The 13,655-nt window shown below is 45.7% G+C and overlaps 1 protein-coding gene across 1 annotated transcript; it reads left to right on the top strand.

Moving 5' to 3' along the window:
• Positions 1-2,962: 2,962 nt before the first annotated feature.
• On the top strand, positions 2,963-13,582 carry Ndufs2 (NADH:ubiquinone oxidoreductase core subunit S2). The gene is made up of 14 exons (XM_005341846.5): positions 2,963-3,121; positions 3,724-3,830; positions 6,141-6,331; positions 9,185-9,305; positions 9,505-9,617; positions 10,112-10,186; positions 10,367-10,444; positions 10,580-10,665; positions 10,881-11,000; positions 12,006-12,135; positions 12,614-12,709; positions 12,884-12,967; positions 13,111-13,168; positions 13,342-13,582. Exons 1-14 carry the CDS (start codon positions 3,027-3,029, stop codon positions 13,377-13,379), a joined length of 1,392 nt encoding a protein of 463 aa, XP_005341903.2. The 5' UTR covers positions 2,963-3,026; the 3' UTR covers positions 13,380-13,582.
• Positions 13,583-13,655: the final 73 nt, after the last annotated feature.

Genomic DNA, 13,655 nt, shown 5'->3' with positions numbered 1-13,655 from the left:
CCTTTTCCCAAACCCCACACTCAGCCCTTAGCTGTCTCTTTCCCTTTTTGGTGGGACAGAGCCCCAAGGGAGGTAGGGAGCCAGGGAAAGGGCCCAGATAACACGCACAGATAGAATCATACCCTGGGAGAATTCCCGCTCCTACTGTCTGACCTGGCTGACTTCCCCTTTCCCAAGGCTCCCTCAATACTGCCCTCTGCCCTCACAGGCTGATTGCCAGGGCTAAGGGGACTGAGCGGACTCTCTGGGGGAGAGAGGGTGGGGAACAGACGAGGAAGCAGACAATGAAGAACAAAGAAAGGAGGTACCTTGACATAGTTCAGGATGGGACCAAACAGCTGGAGAGAGCAGAGGGGGCAGAAAGATGGGGGAGGCAGCGAGCCAGCGATCAGGGAGCTTACTGTCCAAAGATAGGATGATTCTGCTAGAATGGACATATATAAAAGAGGCAGACAACACTGCAGGGAGGGTTAATAACTTTTTTTTTTTCCTATAGAAAGAGGATCCAGAGTGGCACCTTATTTCTCCTCTCCTTCAGGTTCCCCCTTCCTGAGTTACCCCCACAAAGCCCGGAACAGCTATTCCGCCTCCACTCCCCAGGATCCCCCCCTGCTTCCTGACTCCCCATTTCCCTGGCCCAGCTCCCAGCAGCTTCCCCCAGGCTCTTGGCCCTGCTCCTACCCACTCCCAACTACCCTAACCCCTCCCCAGTCTCAAGTTGGCAAGCCCCCAGTATAGGCAAGACTTGCTCTCTCAAGAACTCAGAATTACCCAGTGTCAACCTGAGGAAATCCCCAACCTGGCTCCCTTCTCTGTCCCCACCTTGCCCTGAAAAGCCAATAGTTCCTGGAATATCTAGTAATCTTTGATTTCTCATTCTCCATGGGGATGGGGAAAGAGTGGAGTATGTCTGGGGTGAGGAGAGAGGCTGGGGAGAAGGGGTGGTGTTGGAGAAAGGAAGCAAATGATTCCTTTTCTTCTGGATTGGAGGTGACTCAGAAGAGGGGTGAATTCTCAAGGCAAGGAAGTAAAGGGTTCAGAAGTAGGGGCAATTTCTGCTCAGCCAACCCTACAGCCACTTGTTTCCCCAGGAAATCCCCAGGAAGGAGAGTGCAGTCAGCAGTCCCTTCCTTTTTCCAGAGGGGAATCACCTCCCCCTGCCCCCATTCCCTTAATCACTTTCTGCCATGTCACCTCCTGTCCCCCACATCATATCCGCCATAATACTTCATCTCCTCCTCCCTTCCTGCCCAGGTCACTAATACCTGCCCTGGGGCCTATCACTTCCTATATCACCCACCCCATGGTAACTACAAGACCCATCTTTTGACCCACCACATGCCCTGACCCTCCCTGGTCTTGTGGGAGGGAAGGGGCTGGGGCTAGAGGAATTAGACAAGGGATGGGAGGCCAGAAGGGGCAGGGGCAAGAGGAGCTATCACCAGAGGACTCCTGCTGCTCCTTTCCATCCCCCCTCTGAGATGAAGACAAAGGGGGTGACTAAGCAGTGAAAGACAAAGGGCCTTAGAGTGGCAACAGCAGTGTGTGTGGGGGGTGTTGGCAGCAGAGAGAAAGCACAAAAGATGCAGTGTCCTAAGCAGCCCCCCAGGAGCAGTCACCCCAGTCCGAGCTCAAGTTGCCCCCAGGGCCAAGCAGCCCGAGTATATCCTGATTTCTCCTAGGCCGGATTAAGGCAAATAAATACAGCATAACATATTTAGTGTTTCAACTATAGGGAGAGAAGGCCAAAGAAAAGGGTGAGGACTTCTTCGGAGGGTAAGGGGACCAAGCCTCTGTTCTGATTCTGCAGGGACTGCCTTGTCCTTCCTAAGTCCGGGCCAGTTCCCACAGCCATGGATCTGGACCCACCCTTTGGTACAGTTCCCATTAGGTCAATATTCATGCTAGAAGTCTGGCTTTTCCCTCTTTCTTTGCAGCTAAGAATTCTCTGTTTCTGCCACTCCCTTGGTTTGCATGCTCCACCCTGTTGCACTGCTGGTGGGCTTTGTCCCAGGGACCCTGCCTAGGGGAGATCTGGAGAAGGCTTCTTTCCACTCTCAGGGTGGGAAATTGTACAAATTCTGCGGGTGGGTGGCCCAGCTGGAACTGGGCTTGAAGACAGAGGAAGAGACAGGAACCAGACTTCAAGATGGGAAAACTCTGTCCATACAGAATCGGGATCAGAGTCCTGGTGCGATTACATTTCTATGCTTTTGGCCACTACCAAGGCTTGAGGCAAAGAAAGACATGCAGGGAAAAAGAGATTGACAGAATGGAAGTGGGGTATGAGACATCTATAGGGGAGCTTTGTGGGTCTGAGATTCTGTAAGTTCAGAATGCCTACAGGATATCTGGTCACCCATGGAGGACCTTCCCTCCCCCATCTGGGATGAGGTGGCTCCTACACACCCGGTCATCCCCCTCCACCAATGCTGGTGGCCTTGGCGTCCTACTCTTTTTTTTGTTTTTGTTTTGGTTTGGCGGGAGCTCTCAGACCTACCCAGACGCACTTGGGCCACCATCCCTATCCTCATTTGGGACATCTGGAGATTAGCTGGCTTTCCCTGTTAGAAATCTTTAGCATTCCGGGAGAGAAAGGTTATTAGCAAAGCCTGGGGCTGTCCCAGGAGGGCAGGACCATAGCCAAGGTGGAACGGAGATTAGGAACCCCCAAATGAAAGTGAGCCAGGGACATTTTCCCAGGTACACGCAGGCGGGCTTTGCCAGAAAAGGCGAAGTGCAACTTTGCCCCTGCTACAGCGGCAAGTTCCCTTAGCTCACGCCGGGAAAAGCCAACCAGGAGCCGTGGGAGAAACCGCCCTAAGTAAAGATGGCGGCATTCACTGTTATTTAAGTGCAAATGAAGCTAAGTCGCAAAACCCGGATGTTGTCAGGTTCGTAGCAGACGGCGTTGCCAGCTTCCCAGATGGTGGATCTATTGTACTAATAGACGAGAAGCCCACAAGGAGGCGCGCAGGAATCACTTCCGCCCGGTTCTCCTTCCAGCAGTCTGCACCCAGGGTAAGATGGCGGCGCTGAGGGCCCTATGCAGCCTCCGGGGTGTCGGGACCCAGGCGCTGCGGCCCGGGGCTGGGATCCGTCTGTCGATTCAGCCCAGCAGGTGAGATCGAGGGCAATCCTCGATATGTTCTCCTCAATGATAGAGTTTCCCAAAGATGAGGACACTCCATGGGCCAAGTGACCCCCTAGGAAAGAATGACCCAGGCCCGTGATCCCCTCGCTCGGACCTGATTTTTCAGGCTCCGAGATGCAGTGGCGCCCGCTGTGGCTGAGGAAGGGAACATGGGCTTGAGCTTGTTGTGCCAGCGGCGAAATCAGTGGCGTGGGAGACAACTTGAGTGCACCTCTCCTGTCCTACCTAAGCAGAGCCCAGCCAAGGAACCTCACTCCCTCACTCTCCGTTCTCTTTTTCCCCCACCACCACCCTCTTAAGATGACCTTGTAGAAACTCCTTTCTCACATTCTTGTTCACTCGCATCGGAATATGAATGTGATGGAAATATGAAGGAGCCAGGTTCCCCAGTATTGCATGCACAAGGATGATGGGTGGAGTGAACGCAGGAATAAGTCTTAGTAGGAGTGTAACCCCTAAAGTTCTACCTTATTTTGCCAAAGCTATACTATCTCTATCCGAAATTAGGGCATTAGGAAGCAAGCATTAGTTCATCCCCTTTGTCTAGAATCTTGTCTTTAACTCCTCAGAGGCGCTCGGCAATGGCAGCCAGATGTGGAATGGGCACAGCAGTTTGGGGGAGCTGTCATGTACCCCACCAAAGAAACAGCACACTGGAAGCCTCCACCTTGGAATGGTAAGTACCCAGAACCTACTGTCTCAAACCACAGCCATCCCTACCCCATGCTGATTGTTAGTCCTCTGTCTCAGGCAAGTTTTAGCCTCTGCTATGTTTGCTTCTTTCACCACCCAATTCAGCAAACACATTGATGATAATAACAGGTATTTGCAGGATAGAGACGGAAAAGAATGACATTCCAGAAGAAAAGAAAGAGTAGGTCCTAGTTATTACCTAAAGGTTCCTACCAAATTTCAATAATTAGTGTCACCTTTTTCCAGGTTTAATACATTTTTCCATCTGGACAAGCTAGTTTCCCCACTGGCACTCAAATATAACCTACTTGAATACAAACCATATTTTTTCCCACATCAAAATTAGCTCTTCTTCAAGTACCCTAAATACATGTATGAAGACAGAATGGTGTAACACTACTTTGTTTACAAGCAGAGATATGAAAAATTGTGCTTTATATGTGTAATATGAATTGTAATGCATTTTGCTGTTTTATATATATATATAACAAATTAGAATAAATAAAAATAAAAATAATTTTTAAATAATTTTTAAAAATTGGCTCTTGATTTTTTAAAAAATTTCTGATCAGTAATACCCTCATTTCTTTTATTTCTTCAGAATTGAAACTTTTTAGTAATCTTTGACTCTTTTTCTCTTTTGGCTTCTAAGTTTTTGTTTAGTAAATCATCAGATTACATAGATTCTTTCATAATATTCATACCAGGTTATCTCTTTCTTTTAATTTTCATTGCCATCGCTCTTGTTCATGTTTATCTTATATTAGACAATTATCTCAGGAGTCTATTTATTGGGTTTCTGCCACTGATATTGTCCCCTCTTTAGCTGGCCTCTGAGTTTAGCCTCTAACTTGAAATCCTTCTGCCTGAGCCTCCCTATTAGTTGGAATTACAGACATGTATCACTATACCCAGCTGTGCAACATTTTGTATGTGTTATTTCACTTAATCCTTCCAACAATGCTGTGAGGGTATTATCCCAAATGTGAGGAAACTGCAGGGAGATTAAAACTGGATCAAGACTGGGTGCAGAGGCGCACACCTGTAATCCCAGAGACTCTCGGAGGCTAAGGCAGTAGGATCGCAATTTCAAGACCAGTCTCAGAAATTTAGTGAGGTGCTAAGCAACTTAGTGAGACCTGTTGCCGGGTTTCTGTTCAAGACTAAAAGGCTCAGGGGTCATTCCAGGTAAACTGGGCTAACTGGGCTGCGCAAAATAACCACACAAGAGACACAAATACCTTTTTCTTTGGGGTCGCTGTGATAGCTCCTCTGACCTTAAGGGTCCAAAGGAAGAGAGAGAGAGTGTGAGGGTGCACGCGCACACACATACACACACACATACACACACACACACACACACACACACACACAGGCACTGACCCCTTTTATTGAGGAGAAGCTATTCAAATGAGGCAAGGAGTCAGGTTTCAGGGGGCTGAGTCTATCTCCATGATGTCCACTGTCAGCAGGTTGACTGACATCTAGATAGGCCACACCCAAGAGCACAGTAAGAGAAAGGGACACACACAAAGCACTTCCGTGGAACATTGTATTCTAAACAGGGCAAGGGGTAATATTACAAAGGAACAGGTGAGCGTTGCTCCACCCATGGGACTGTAGGAAGACACATCGGGGCATGAAGACAGTTAATCGAACCCTAGAAGAGTGGGGCAGTATAGCTGCATGACGGCTACCTGACAGCCACATCGCCCAGCAGGGGAGTTAACCCAGTCATGTGGGAGTTTGGTCTCCCACAACCTGTCTCAAAATAAAAAATGAAAAGTGCTGAGGATGTAGTTCAATGTGTTCAGTCCCTAGTATGAGGGGGAAAAAAAAAAGATGAAGACAGAGAAAAGGGTTATGTAAGTGTGTTCTAGGAGACATAAAATGAGATTCATGGTTTTTTGTTTTGTTTTGTTTTTTGTACTAGGGATTTAACCCAGGGGCTGGGGCACTTTACCCTGAGCTACATCCCCAGCCCTTTGTATTTTGAGATAGGCAAGTTGCTTAGGGCCTCTCTGAATTGCTGAAGCTGGCCTTGAACTTGTGATCCTCCTATCTCAGCCTTCCACCACACTTGGTGAGATTCAAGGTCCTTCTCATTGGAAAGTTTAGATCTCCCTTTTTCCTCTTCTGATGGAACTTTTCCTAGTTCTGTTGGTGATTCATAAATTAACAAGGTATGGAATAGGGAGATGGAAGATCTATAGGGAGAGACTAAGTTCTTGTTATCTCTTGGAGTTTCCCAAGGGAATTACCATTTATTTCTCAACTATTTGCCATTTCTCAGATGTGGACCCTCCAAAGGACAAAATGGTGTCCAACCTGACCCTGAACTTTGGGCCCCAGCACCCAGCAGCCCATGGAGTCCTGAGACTAGTGATGGAACTGAGTGGCGAGATGGTACGGAAATGTGATCCTCACATTGGGCTCCTTCATCGAGGCACTGAGAAGCTCATTGAATACAAGACCTATCTGCAGGTGTGAGGGGGGAACAGGGGTCTGTTGATGGGATGTGGGTTTTAGCCTGGCACTTTGCAAGGTTTGCTGCCCCAAAACTTCAGAGAAGGATGGTGTTGAGGAGGGTAGCACATTGAGGTTTTTAGGACAGTCTTGGTTGGGAAGATGGAGGGTGATATTAGAGGATGGAGTCCTTTGGATTTGGTTTATCCAGTAGAAGTGCTTTGGACCCAGAGCCACACTCTCAATTTTTCTATGATTAACTTGGTTCACTCCTTGACCATTAGTACCCTAGTGCCTCAGTTTCCCTGCTCTTACACTAACGTCAAAGTTAGTGTCCCTAAGGGCAGAGAAAGAGGAGAAAGACGTCAGCCCTCTAGGATTAACAGCTGATTCTTGTATCTTCCAGCTGTCTAAGTTTGTTTTTGAAACACTCAGTGAGTCAGAGTGACTGGGAGGGGATTTGTGACAGTTTGCCTGTTTTAGGAGAACCGTGTGACCCAAGTGGTGAAGGTCAGACTTGAAGGCTTTGGATCTGGGAATCTGAAGTTTTTTCTTACTGTCACGAAGAAAGGTCCTGAAAACATAATGGCGGTGTTGGGGTTAGGATTTAGACTCAGCCCTGTTTGGGGATGAACAGTGACTAGTGCATGATTCCCCCAGAGAATTATAGGCAGCAGCGGATTCTGGTTGTGGCATCTATGGGTTAATCCCTGTAGCACTATCCCACATCACAATGACATCAGGACAAGAACAGGCTGTCCCAACAAGAGATACTTTAGCTCCGCCTCCTTCCTGGAAACTGAAGTAGACAGCTAGGACTTCCTTTTGTTGGCCTTCTGCGGGAAGGACCATTTCTAGCTGGTGCTCTGTTTTTCTTAAAACTCTTGCTCCCAGATACTCCTAAGACTGATTACCTTTCTCGACTTCAACATCTCAGTTTTCTTTTTTGTACTAGGGATTAAACTCTGGAGCACTGTACCGCTGCACTACATCCCTAGCCCATCTTTTTTTTTTTTTTTTTTTTTTTTTTTTGAGACAGGGTCTCACTAAATTTGCCAGGTTGGCCTGGAACTTGGAATCTTTCTACCTCAGCCTCCCAGGTATCTGAGATTATAGGCATGTGCCACTATGCCCCGCTCAATTTTAAGAGACTTAAGAGAAAATAGAGTTAGTAGTCTAGGCCAGTCTTTGGCAGAGGTGTCACTTGGACCAGAGGACTGTCAACAGTGATGTGCTGATGCCAGCTAATACTGACTAGCAAGAGAGTAAATGGTAAATTTTCAGAGATTTTTGTGAGCCAATTATTGAACACAGACATTATTAAAAATTAAACTATATAGGGTTGTGATTTTTTTTAAAAAAATTTAATTTTATGGCAATACATTAATTAAAAACAGATAAGAAGCAGGGCATGGAGGCACATACCTATAATCCCAGTGGCTCAGGAGGCTGAGGCAGGAGGATCGTGAGTTTAAAGCCAGCCTCAGCAATGGTGAGGTGCTAAGCAACTCAGTAAGACTCTGTCTGTAAATAAAATACAAAATAGGGCTAGGGATGTAGCTGAGTGGTTGAGTACCCCTGAGTTCAATTCCCAGTACCACAAACAAACAAAAACAGATAAGAAGCCAGGCAAGGTGACTCTTGCCTCTAATCCCAGCAGCTCAGGAGACTGAAGCAGGAGGATCCTGAGTTCATAGCCAGTCTCAGCAACAGTGACACACTAAGCAATTTAATGAGACTCTGTCTCTAAATAAAATACAAAATAGGGCTGTTGATATGGATCGGTGTTGAATACCATGAGGTCAATCTCTGGTAACCCACCCCCCCAAAAAAAAGATAGATAAGAAATACTTAAAACTCTGCATATGTATGGAAACAGTATATTATACCTTATTAATATATATAATTTTTACGTTGTTTTTTTGTGGTGCTAGGGATTGAACCCAGAGCTTTTTACATGTGAGGCAAGCACTCTACCAACTGAGCTATATCTCCAGCCCCAATTTTTATGTTTTTGTATATTAGTTAAAAATACATTAAACCAGATTTTGTGGTGCACTAAAATCCCAGTGACTCAGGAAGGAGACTAAGGCAGGAGGATTTAAAAATTTGAGACTGATCTCATCAACTTAGGCCCTCAGTAACTTAGCAAGACCTTGTTTCAAAATTTAAAAAATGACAAAGAACTGGGAATACAGCTCTGTGGTAAAGCATCCCCAGGTTCAATCCCCAGTGCCACAAACAAACAAACAAACAAAATGCAATAAAAATCAAAAAGAAGCCCGGCATGGTGGTGCATGCCTCTGATCCCAGTGGCTCAGGAGGTTGAGGCAGGAGGATCACGAGTTCAAAGCCAGCTTCAGCATTATTGAGGTGCTAAGCAATTCAGTGAGACCCTGTCTCTAAATAAAATACAAAATAGGGCTGAGGATGTGGCTCAGTGGTCGAGCACCCCTGAGCTCAACCCCCAGTACCTCCCCCCCAAAAAAATTAAAAAGCAGGAAATACTCAGAATTTATTATTTATTTATTATTACATTTTACTGGGCTGCCTTTAAGGTACTATTGTGTTTCTGTATTACAAATACTATATATTGGTGTGCTGCTCTTCCCAATGCTGCATTCCATCACATAATGTTGATAGCTTTAAAGTGGGAGTATTTTCACTATGGAATTGACAAAAATGGCAAATTAGGGTCCTCCCCTCATGTTGGAGAGCCAGTTTTGAAACATTTACCAGCATACTACTGGCTGTTGGGATATTTCATCCTGCACTGCTGGGACTCCAGTCCACTGGAAGGAAGGCTTCTGGCAGCCAGACTGTGGTTTCCTGGGCTTGTTAGATATGACCTAGATTATTCCCTCTGCCTAGGCTCTTCCATACTTTGACCGACTAGACTACGTGTCCATGATGTGTAATGAACAGGCCTATTCGCTAGCTGTGGAGAAGTTACTAAACATCCAGCCTCCTCCCCGGGCACAGTGGATCCGAGGTATGCTCTGTCACTTATTCTTGCTGCCCATTATGAGCACAGTACCATGCCTTCTCTACCCTACCCCTTCTTCACCTTAGGAACATTGAATTCAAGGTTGGTATTCATTATTCTGACCCCAGGCTCTGTCCAGGCTGTTTTCAGAATGAATCCTTGGCTGTTATATCCTTCTGTTCTTCTTGTCTTTGCCTCTCCCCAGTGCTGTTTGGAGAAATTACACGACTCTTGAACCACATTATGGCTGTAACCACACATGCCCTGGACATTGGGGCCATGACCCCTTTCTTCTGGATGTTTGAAGAAAGGGAGAAGGTATGAGGGAGGCAAGGATAGGAATAGGGGAGGAAGAGTGAAAGTAGGGAGGGCAAGAAGGAAACGAGATTAAAAGGAAAAAGAGAACATGGAGAGACTATTTAAGAGAAGAAGGTATATTTACTTGAGTTTTATTCTTAGGAACTCCATATCATGAGGGGTTAGTCAAACATAAAAAGACAGAAGATGGGCTGGGGTTTTGGCTCAGTGGTAGAGTGCTCACTTAAGCATGCGTGAGGCCCTGGGTTCAATCCTCAGCACCACATAAAAAATGGATTAAATAAAATGAAGGTATTGTGTCCAACTACAACTAGAAAATAAATAAAAAGGGCAGAAGATGAGGTAGTGGGGGCTGGGAATGGTTTTGGTAGAACATTTGCCTGGCATGTGTGAGGCCTTAAGTTTCATCCCAGCACTAAAAAAAAAAAAAAAAAAAAAAGGTGGTATAGTGTGTTGTACTTAGAGGTCACTGATTCCCAATGTGTCCTATCAAGATGTTTGAATTCTATGAACGAGTATCTGGAGCCCGAATGCATGCTGCTTACATCCGCCCAGGAGGAGTGCACCAGGTAAGTGAGTGGGCTTCCCTGCCTCCCAAACCTCCAGTATAGGCCTCTTCCCTCTGTGGCCGCTGGAGGGCAGTGCTGGCTGATGGAAACTAACCCTGTAGCCATGGGGGAGAGTTGCTGAGCTGACTGTCCTTAATGGAGACTGTACTATTTTCATTATTACCTCCATTTGGCTTCTAGGACCTACCCCTTGGGCTTATGGATGATATTTATGAGTTTTCTAAGAACTTCTCTCTTCGGATTGATGAGGTAGAGGAGGTAAGATAGAAGACAATGGGGAAAAATCCCCCCTAAAAGAACATGTGGAATTTTAGTTTCCAATTGAAAAGAAATATAGACGTATTTAAATATTGTTATAAAGAGCATTAATGCATCAGTTTTCTTGATTAATAGATGCTGACCAACAATAGGATCTGGCGAAATCGAACTGTTGACATTGGGGTTGTGACAGCAGAAGACGCACTGAACTATGGCTTTAGGTAGGAGATTACTACATCTCTCCTTAGGGGTTGGGATAGGAGTGGGGAGTTCCAGCACAGTACCTTGGCTTGAAAGAACATTTGGCACCCTCTTTGCCATTTTCTGAGTTTGTATCTCATGCCCAGAATGTCAGGGAGGGAAGGAGGAGACTAAGGAAGAATGTGCCTCCTTTCTTGGTTTATGGAGAGTGGCCCTTATGCTGTCTATTCTACAGTGGAGTGATGCTTCGGGGCTCAGGCATCCAGTGGGACCTGCGGAAGACTCAGCCCTACGATGTTTATGATCAGGTTGAGTTTGATGTTCCTATTGGTTCTCGAGGAGACTGCTATGATAGGTAAGGACCTAGTCCTTCCTTTCTCAGCTGCTTGTCCAGCTTGTTGCCCCTGCTTAACTTGTCTCTTTACTACTTTCTTTTTCACCCTACTTCCAAATCCCTATAGGAGCTCCTGTGTCAAATTAGGTTGCTTGAGCTGGGGGTGTAATTCAGCGAGAGAGCACTTGCTCAACATATATAAGGTTCTGGGTTCTGTCCCAGTACCAAAAAACAAAACCAAAACAAAATCCCCAAACTACATTGCACATACCTGGTATCTTATCTTATCCTTATGCTATCCCTGTCTTAGAACTAGTTTGGGCTGCATTTTATGGCTGAGAAATCTAAGGCATAAAATTTAGGGATTAGCCTGGGATTATTCTGTTAGTAGTGGTTAAGACTAGAATCTGCCTGATCCTGTGCTCTTTCCACTAGATTCTAAGCTTTAAATTCTACTCCTCTTCACTGACCCTAAGTAAGATTTGCTACTATTGTTTTTCTGTTTTGTTTTGTTTGCTTGTTTTTCCATTTAATTCCCTCATTTTTTTTTCTTCTTTTTTGTTTCTGAGCTTTGAATCCAAGGACCTTTTACCACTGAGCTATGTCCCAGCTCTTTTTGTTTTTTTATTTTGAGACAGGGTCTCCCTAAGTTGCTTAGGGCCTCAGTAAGTTACAGAGGCTGGCCTCAAATTTACAAGGCTCCAAGCTCTCGAGTTGCTGAGATTATAGGCATTTGCCCCTGTGCTTGTCTCCTCCATTCAAATACATTCAAGAAAGTATTTGAGAGGATAAACAGGGAAATACTACAGGCCATGGTCTGAGAAAATAAAGAGGATTTGGAGAAAGGCTGTAGTAAAATCAAAATACTGCAGGGTCTATATGGGTAACCACTCTAAGCAGAGATGCTGTATTAGGAGAAAAGAGTGAGGACCATTTATCTAACTCTCTTGAGGTCTATCAGAAGTTATCTTTCCAGCCCCATATGTGCTCCTCAGCCTTGTTCTGAGTCTGTTTTACTGACTTCAGGTACCTGTGTCGGGTGGAAGAAATGCGCCAGTCCCTTCGCATCATCTTACAGTGTCTAAACAAGATGCCTTCTGGGGAGATCAAGGTTGATGATGCTAAAGTGTCTCCACCTAAGCGAGCAGAGATGAAGGTTGGCTGCAGGGAGAGAATGAGGAGGGTATTGGGAAGGGGTTGGTGGCCAGAGAGGAGTAGCCTTGGATTCAATCCTATTTTTGCTTTTTCAAAGAATTTTCTGTTCTTTGTTTTTTTTTTGGTCTTTTTGTTTGTTTGGTACTGGGGGAGGGGTTGAACCCAGGAGTGCTCTACCACTGAGCTACTCTCCAGTTCTTTTCATTTTTTATTTTGAGACAAAGGTCTCAGTAAGTTTCTGAGGCTGACCTTGTTCTTGTGATCCTCTTGCCTCAGCTTCCTGAGTAGTAGGCGTGCACCACCAGGCCTGGCACATTGTATAAGATTCTGAGCGTCTTGTGGCACTCTTTTATTCTGTGTTCTCTCTGCTTCCGTGTTGGTTTTTAGACTTGAGGACACATTATTTTTTGTGCTGGAGGAAGGCTCAGGAGAAAGAATTTGGGTCTGGTTTACTAACGCTCTGTTTTCCCTCCCTTTAGACTTCCATGGAGTCATTGATTCATCACTTCAAGTTGTATACTGAGGGCTACCAAGTTCCTCCAGGAGCCACGTATACTGCTATTGAGGCGCCTAAGGTGAGGAGAAGAGGGAAGGGGAAAGGCCAAATGAGGGGTGAGTGGCTATAGACAGACATATAACAGAATGCTCTCTCATCAGCAAGAGGATGTGAGGATGAACAGAGAGGTTTTGTTGGCAAGGAAGAATGTTCTTCCTATTAACAGTGGCACCCAACCTTCTTCCTTGCACAGGGCGAGTTTGGGGTATACCTGGTGTCTGATGGCAGTAGCCGCCCTTATCGGTGCAAGATCAAAGCTCCTGGTTTTGCCCACTTGGTAAGAACCAATCCCAGTGATTTGAATGCTAATAAATTAATCCAGAAATGTATTGACCTTGGTTGAGATTTTATGAAATTTCCTTCCATCTCCTCCTACCCTGCAAATCTTTGCTCACACTGTTGCTCTCTCTGTCTCTCCAGGCTGGTTTGGACAAGATGTCTAAGGGACACATGTTGGCAGATGTTGTTGCCATTATAGGTATGAGGCATCCTATTGTGTACTGGAGGTACAAGGGGTGTCAGGCTGTGGTTGGGAAACCAAACACTCCCTGTTCAGCATAGACTGACATGGACTTGAGGCCTCCGTCTCTTGGACTTAGTAATGAGCTTTGGCTCTTTGGTAACATGACTTCTCTCTATCCTCTGACCTAGGTACCCAAGATATTGTGTTTGGAGAAGTAGATCGGTGAGCAGGGGAACAGCATTGACCTGCCCTGTCTATCAGATTCCTCTGTGGAGCCTGTTCCTCATTGAAAATGGGTCTGTGTGTGTGTGCGCGTGTGTGTGTGTACGTGTGTGTACACATACACATATATCTGTACAGACTTTCTGTGCATGTACTAAAAAGGAAAAATTATAATAAATTAGCTGCCTTGCAGCCCCTATGCCCAAACTTCTGATATGTCTTTTTGGTATCTTATTGTCTTTCACTTTGTTTTTCTGTTAAATTTAGGTCTCAGCAATTT

The sequence above is a fragment of the Ictidomys tridecemlineatus genome, chromosome 11 (assembly GCF_052094955.1).
Source record: "Ictidomys tridecemlineatus isolate mIctTri1 chromosome 11, mIctTri1.hap1, whole genome shotgun sequence".
In the NCBI taxonomy this organism is placed as follows: Eukaryota; Metazoa; Chordata; class Mammalia; order Rodentia; family Sciuridae; genus Ictidomys; species Ictidomys tridecemlineatus.
This window is presented reverse-complemented; position numbering and strand designations above follow the sequence as displayed.

Bases quoted from the DNA above. Each gene is read 5' to 3' on its own strand.
- Ndufs2 (XM_005341846.5), top strand. From the start codon at position 3,027: ATGGCGGCGCTGAGGGCCCTATGCAGCCTCCGGGGTGTCGGGACCCAG. The intron at 3,831-6,140 runs GTAAGTACCCAG...GCCATTTCTCAG, and splicing joins GAAGCCTCCACCTTGGAATG to ATGTGGACCCTCCAAAGGAC. The intron at 9,618-10,111 runs GTATGAGGGAGG...TGTCCTATCAAG, and splicing joins TGTTTGAAGAAAGGGAGAAG to ATGTTTGAATTCTATGAACG.